We start from the raw sequence: 7,532 nt of genomic DNA, 5'->3' as shown, positions 1-7,532 counted from the left end.
TTTTACATTCAAATTCACTAAAGCGTTATTTTTCAAATTTTAAATGATAAAAAATATATGCTTACTTTATGAAATATATCACATCTTTGGATTGAAGTAACGTTTTAAATTTCAAACTTTTAGTTTAAAATTAAACTTAACCAAAAAAAAATAACGCTTCCCTTTCTTTTAAGAGCTGGCATAAGCCAAAAGAAAATTGAAACTACATTCACCAAAAGCATTATATATTTACTGCAAGAGAAAGCCATAAAAAGGTTGCACAACCATTCACATCAGACCATTAGACCAAACAAGGCAAATTTTGAATCTCTCGTGAGCCCTTAAGGAAGGGTTCCTTTGCACAGCTTCTTACTAGAATCGGATGACACTTGGCAATGGCATCAGTATATGTTTAGAAGTATAGCTAACAAGCCAGAGTGTAAATTAAACCATGTAAACATGGTCGTCACTTGTCCGTACTAATTAATACACATAACCTTGACTCATGTACACTAGAACCAATCCATAACATCAGGAAAACATCCCAGGCAGAGAAATTAAGATAGCCAAAACAATGTACAAGATCAAGCTCAAATTTATTAACTAGGCAGCCAAAACTGGAACCCGTTTGTGCCCCATAACATGCTGCCGAAGCATATTATAGCCATCTCTATAGTGCTCCAGTGAGAAACATAGCTGCCTTATGACCTCACGTTTCTCTTCTGCTCCTTCTGTGATCACAGTTTTTTGCCTCTCGACCTCTTCCTCAAGTTGCTTAGCTTTTGATTTTAGTTCTTCCACTTGTTTATGTGCCTCCTCCATTCCAGCAATCAGTTGTACATGCTCCATGTGCAGCTGGTTCAAATGGCTGTTCAGGTGTTCAATCCTACCATCTTTGGAGTTCACCTCTTCCTTCAGTGAACCAACTTCTACACGGAGATTATCTTTCTCTAGATTTAAAGTATCAAGGCTTATGTTAAGATCCTTTATGTTGTTCTCTCTCTGCTCAATGTCTGTCTTTAGCAGTTGAATCTCACTCTTGAATGCCTCCTCCATCTCTATTTTTTCAGACTGGATCTTTCTGATCTCCTCTTCAAATGAACGCCCTCGACATTCCCATTCTCTGATCTGCTCTTCCAAATGAGTTCGTTCCTCCAGCAACCTAGACATTTCAGACTTCAACTGAGATTTCTCCGGGAAGATTTTCTGCTCAGCATCAGATACTGCTGTTTTCAAATCCCTGATCTCGTGATCACGATCTGATAGACTAGTCTTTAACCTTGCAAGTCTTTCGTGGAGTTTTGTGCTCTCTCTTTTCTCACTATTGAATTTGGTTTTCCAAATAGCAATATCTTTACGAGCCAAGTCAAGCTGATCCTGCAACTTCTGAATTCTTTCAGATGATTTATTGGCCTCAAATTTCAGTGAAGTAATTTGTGTTTCTGAAGCTTTGAGATTTTCTTTGGTTAGTCTTAGCTCCATTCCAAGTGACTCGATCTCACCATTTGGCTTAAACAATGCCTTGTCCACACCATCAGTACTTCCTTCAACCTCTATAGTCCTGTCTTCCAGGGCTTCCACTCCATCATTGATATGTTCTTTAGTTGATGATAACTCAAAACCAGCCTCCAAATTTTCTTTATCAAAGAATCTGTATTTTTGAAGCTCAATCTTCAGCTTAGTAATTTCTTCTTCTGAGAGCCTTAACTTCTCATTTACAGTCATCAGTTCTTGTTCATATGCATTAATTTTGGTGACAACATCTTCACTATTCTCATTTCTTGCTCCCCTAGATGAAACCTCTGCATGGTCCTCTTCCTGCATCCATAGCTTTTCTTTTACCTCACGGAGCTCAGTTTCCAACTCCATTATTCTTCTGTTCATCCCCAGATCACTACTACCATTCCTTGAGAAGCCTGAATAATTATTAACTGACGAATCATCAGATTCCTCCTCAGAATCTGTCAAAGTAGAGGACTCATCTCCATCTTTTTGGTATACATCAGAACCATTTCCACTAGAGCCTAGAAAGAAATCAAACCCAGCAGCTCGGTTACTAGATTTAAGGCGACCCCCCTTCCTTGGAGTTGGAGAGGGCCAGGTGGAGGATGGTTCAGAGCCAGCATCTGAAATGCCTGAACCTTGGGATTGGAGATCAGAGGGTATATTCTTCCGCAATTCTCCTGTCACATGATCATAACGTTCAGCCAGAGCCCGGTAACCACGGTAAAACTCCTCAACCAGAGCAATCAAATCTGGCCTCTTCTGATAATACATCTCAGCTTTTTTAGCAAATGAGTCTGCGTCCTCTTCTATCAGCTTCAACATTCGCTTCACATTCCGGTCCATCTCTGAGAGATTGAATATCATGTCATTTTCTTGAACAACATTATCATTAAAAAGGATAATGACATATACAGAGCATGAGTAATGGATATCATTGAAGGGTGGAAGACAGAATTCTGAAGAAACTTTCAGCTTGACAAAAGGTGCATGCATGGAGGGAATAAAGAAAGGGTAATTATCTTCTGGTTGCATTTGTTTCAGGGAATAATGTTGCATCAGTGAGAATGATATCTCTGAAAATATATTATGACCATGTTTGGTTCTTTGTATCACTTAAAGCATATTCCTAGGAATATGTAATTATTTTATTACCCAAAACAACCCCTTAAAAAATAAAATTTCCTTTTTTTCCCCACTATCCACTATAACTACCCGCTACTTCAACCATTCCCATAGGAATAAATTATATCCACCTCTCAATGGGGATGACAATTGGTGGGAATAATACTCAACATATACCTGGAAAAAATTTTTGGATGGGAATATTTTTACAAAACTTGAAACAATTGTAAGAATGTTATATACCCATCTCAACAGGAATGTAAATCTAAACCTTGAAACCAATGCCCCCTAATTAAAAGCATGAGTTTGTATTTGTTGCATATTTGATGAAAAAAGCTGAAAGTAGAGAAAAATGGTCTACTAAAGAAAAATAGCATTCCATTCACCAGAACAAAAAGATAATTAACATCCATAGCTATCTTATTGAAGAATTTGACTTCTCTAAATTAAGAACACCACTCTAGAGGGAAAAAGTGTGGAATTATAACAGTTCATTAGAAAATCAATAGCTGAAATTATAATTATAATTATAATTATAATAAAATACATACACATGTATAATGAACTAATAATATGTAGTCGTTAAAATTTATTCCACTGATTTTTCCATCAGCAGTTACAACTCCACACTTTCTCTTCTAAAGTGCATCCCCTCACTTGGGGGTGTTAAATCCCTTAAAAACAGTAATTATTTCAAACTCCACTCAGAATGATAGAAACATATAAGTTGGGCTATTGAAGAGTTATCATTCAAAACATAATTAGTTTTCAGAAGTTTTCACAATTTTATGTTTTAGCTTTTCTAATGAATGCATAGATGATAAAACATTAGAACCTAGCATAAATTTGAATATAGCATATAAACTAAGAAAAGGAGCTTTACGGAACTTTAGTCATATTGGTAACCTTTCCAGTTGATAACATGTTCACTAGGCAGATTGATGTACAGCATGCAGGACGGTGGAAAAGCTTGTCAACTAGGCAGGTAATGGTACTTTGTGGGTATAGGATAGAAGTATAACAGTGTTATAAAATTATATAGGTTGAATAAAAGTATAAAAAATATAAAAAGACTTATAGTTTGTTTAGATACAAGCTTATATAAGTTTCTCTACTAGAAAAACCTCTTTCCAATAAATAAGCTCCAATTTTTTTTTCTAAATTTGTATCTAAACAAACTCTTAAAGACATCCATCTCCACTTAGCCAATTCATCTGACCCAGAGCATATTCAAAGAAATAGTTCTGATTTTGTGTTATGCATTGGGGGCCGGCCCAAAAATGAGGCCCATAAAGGCCTTGCATTGTGCTACTTCAAAAAAACAATTATTTTGCATTAATATTTACATAATTTTTTCAAGACTCATGATTCAAAAATAACTTCTTGTATTTTTAAAAGCTCACTCTAAAAGGACTCATCTCTAAAAGATATACAAATATAATTATTTTTTTCAATATCCATCTCTAAAACATTGACTTTTTATCAAAAGATATTATTATTCATTTTAAAAAAGCCTCACTTTAAAATTTGTTATAAGCCTAAGAGTGTGTTTGGTCAGCCCTAATTGGGGGGAAGGAATGTTGCGTTGCGCCAAACGCAAAGACCTGATCATAACCTAGACCACAAGTTAAATGATTATCCTGTTTCCAAGCATATACGTAGTAAATAGATTGGGTGGAATAACTATACTCCGATTTATCTACTTATGCAGTTATGCATGAGCAGCAAAGCAAAAGTTGCATATTTGTTTGGCACTCTATTTGCTTTCGTGTTCAACAAATTGATATTGCAACACAGAAGAATCAAGCAAAGAAGACAAATATGACAATATATAACTATAACACCGTTGCATACCTTCAAGATTTTCTGAAAGCCACTTGGAATTCTTAGGACTGATGTGACTATCCCACCACCAAGAATGTGACTTCCTCGATTCCAACCTCCTCATTTGCCTGCTAGAATGAACCTGAAAATAAAAATAAAATAAATAAAAAAGCACACCCCCGATTATCATGTGCGTTAACGAAAGCACTAATCTTACCCCAGAAGCCGCCATTTGCAGGAGCAAGTGCTAGCTAGCTAGCTGGTGGTGGTGAAAGACTGTTGTCAACAATAAGCCCAAAGAAAGGAAAGGATAAACAATATTAGCATTCAAAGTTGAATAATTAGATAGCGTAACGCCTGAAGATGCCCTAAAAAGATGGCAACAAAATATTTATTATGATAGTACTACTAGGATTTCAATGCTACAATTTCCCCCACACTATCACCGATATGGGCCCCACTGACGTGGGCCTGCACCCTCCCATGACCGGCCCAAAGCGAGAAAACCAACACGCACAGTCCACCAATGCACATGACATGACTCAAGAGCATGAGTAGCGCGCGGACAAATTTAAAAACCAAAATAATTAAATATTAAATAGCCATAAATTTTGACCTTTTTATTTTATTTAATTTTTATATTATCTTAATATCACTGACAACTGGTTTTGCCTAAGGTACAGCTTCCTCCACGCGTCGCGCAATCACCTCACACAAACGTGGTAGTTGCATTTTGCATTGCACACGCAAAAAAAAAAAAAAAAAAAAAAAAAAAAGACAAAAAGACAAAAATAATTTGTTTTATTTAGAAGAAGAAAAAAGAGTGAGTAATTCGATATTCCGATGAGTCCAGAAAGTATTTAGGTGTTGCGGTAGATGACGATGAAATGAATAGAGAGAAAAAGGAGAATCCTCCTCCTGAGAACCGAGATTTAATTTCGTAGAAATAATTAAATTGAAGCAGAATGAAATTAAAGACATGGTAATGGCAGAAATATGTTATGAATGAATAGAAAGAAGTGAAGAAGAAGAAGAAAGGTTCTTACTTGGGAGCAGAAGCGGTGAGAGAAAGCAATGGATCTGAGAATAGAGAAAGAGAGATATTTGAAGTGCAAAGTGGGGACTCAAGCCAAAACAAAGTGCCGCCAAAGGAAACCCTTGTCCACTAATCTCACAACTTTTCTCAAACCCACCCTTCTTCTTATACACTTTTATTTCTCTTTTTTTTTTTTAATACTTATGCAAAATTACAACATCATCTAATTATAAATTATCCTAACTATAACTTGCAATATATCATTCCTGATTAGACAACAAGGATCTAAAAATAACATTTTTTCTTTATTTATTACTCTTTTGTATAAATAAGAAATATTACGATCCGATCCTAGCAATATTTTCAAATGGTTGTTGTAAAAAGATTTATTGGCTTTTCATAAATATCCCAATCATTAATTATTGCAATTGCAAATGTCGTATTGCTTCTGTATTTCATTTTTTCTCTCCCCGGGGCAAAATGGACTTTCTGCTTATTTTTAATTGCTTCTTGGAGGTTACAATTGGTAATACATCTTTTTCTTTATTCCCGATTAGAATATGTGCATCGTGCCATTCATGCCTTGAAATAAAAATGAAAACTAGCTAGGAATAGTATCATTAAATACGAGTATGAATGAATCTACAGTGTGCCACGTTTGTTCCATTACAAGGGACCTTAAATCGTCTTTTTGAGCTACCTACCATTACTCCAAAATGTAACCAAAACAAAAAGTTGGATTTGATTGATATCCATAGGCTTAATTAAAAGTAGAGAAGGAGCGCAACCGATGGTCATAGTTTTCAAGATTTTGTAGCAAACGCGGTGTGATTATTTAATTTAGCTAGGAGCACAAAAATAGTGGATACATGAGGGGGAAAAGATTATGCTCCAATTCAACATGTAAATGATATGATACGTCATAAATCATTTGATGTGAGAAGGCACACACGAAAAGGAGTGTTGTATGTTGTTATGTAAATCCAAGTGCATCATCTAACTTTTTAGTTCAATCCCTTTTTCTAAAACTAACGTTCTTCTTTGGATTTTTTCTTCATTTCTCCATTGCATACATTCACTTGGCCATGGATTCAACTATCTTTCTTATATTTCCATGTGTTTTACAAACTTGTGTAAGGAAGAGAAGTTTCAAATCATCTACTTTTAGTTCAACAAGTGAGGACATGTGATGTCTTCTTAGGAGGAGTTATATAATTGTCATTTACAAGAGAAACACACGGCTTAATCAATTTTGTCAATCTAAACAAAACTTTGAAAATAGAAAGCACAGACAAATCAAACATTTGGTATACAAAAACAAGAATGATAAGAAACCATATGTTTATTGCATTCTTTTATTTTTCTTCACACAAAAAAGACTACCCAATGTCTTCACACAAAAATGGCAGGGGCTTTTCATGACCATTGCGACTAACATTAAAGGGCTCAAGAAGATATGGTACCAAAGTCTGAAATTGTTTCTATTGCAAATATTATTATATTATAAGTTTAAAATAAAACTTCATTATTATATTATAAGTTGATAAGTTTTATTTGCCTGCCGTTGAAAATGTTTAGTATGTTTAAAGGTTAAAATATAATTTACTTACCACAAGTCAGTTTTGTGGTTGTACTTTTCGTTTCCTTCATTAATAATTCTTTCATAATCAACGTGATAACATCATTGTATTTACTATCAAGAGAAAAATAAATAAATAAAAAATCTTTATAAATTTGATATTTAAGAACTAAATAATCGACATGTGACCTATTTATTTTCCAAGAAAGATAAAATATGAATTTGACATAAAAATGTTTGACCGTGTTAATTTAGAACATATTCGAAAAGTTAGCTTTTGAGAGCATCTTGAATAGGAACAATTCTTTAGAGTTGTTTAGTGCGTGAATATATGTGTCCCGTGGTTCCTATTGTCCCACATCAACATTAAATAATTTTACTCTATTTTTACTTTAACAGTGAGTTTTTTCAAGCAATTCTAAGAAATTCAATATTTTATAATTTTTTAATGTTAAATTTCAATAAAATTAAGATGTATTTAAATTA

At 34.3% G+C, this 7,532-nt stretch overlaps 1 protein-coding gene across 1 annotated transcript; it reads right to left on the bottom strand.

The window, feature by feature from the left end:
* Nucleotides 1–207: 207 nt before the first annotated feature.
* On the bottom strand, nt 208–5,647 carry LOC109813833 (protein NETWORKED 4A). Its single transcript, XM_020378099.3, has 4 exons — nt 5,478–5,647; nt 4,649–4,707; nt 4,462–4,573; nt 208–2,330 (listed from the first exon to the last, which is right to left on the bottom strand). Exons 2-4 carry the CDS (start codon nt 4,661–4,663, stop codon nt 583–585), a joined length of 1,875 nt encoding a protein of 624 aa, XP_020233688.1. The 5' UTR covers nt 4,664–4,707; nt 5,478–5,647; the 3' UTR covers nt 208–582.
* Nucleotides 5,648–7,532: the final 1,885 nt, after the last annotated feature.

The sequence above is a fragment of the Cajanus cajan genome, chromosome 9, assembly GCF_000230855.2.
Source record: "Cajanus cajan strain Asha chromosome 9, NIPB_CcT2T_4, whole genome shotgun sequence".
Lineage (NCBI taxonomy): Eukaryota > Viridiplantae > Streptophyta > Magnoliopsida > Fabales > Fabaceae > Cajanus > Cajanus cajan.
Note: the sequence above shows the minus strand (reverse complement) of the source record. Positions and strands in the feature narration are given on the sequence as shown.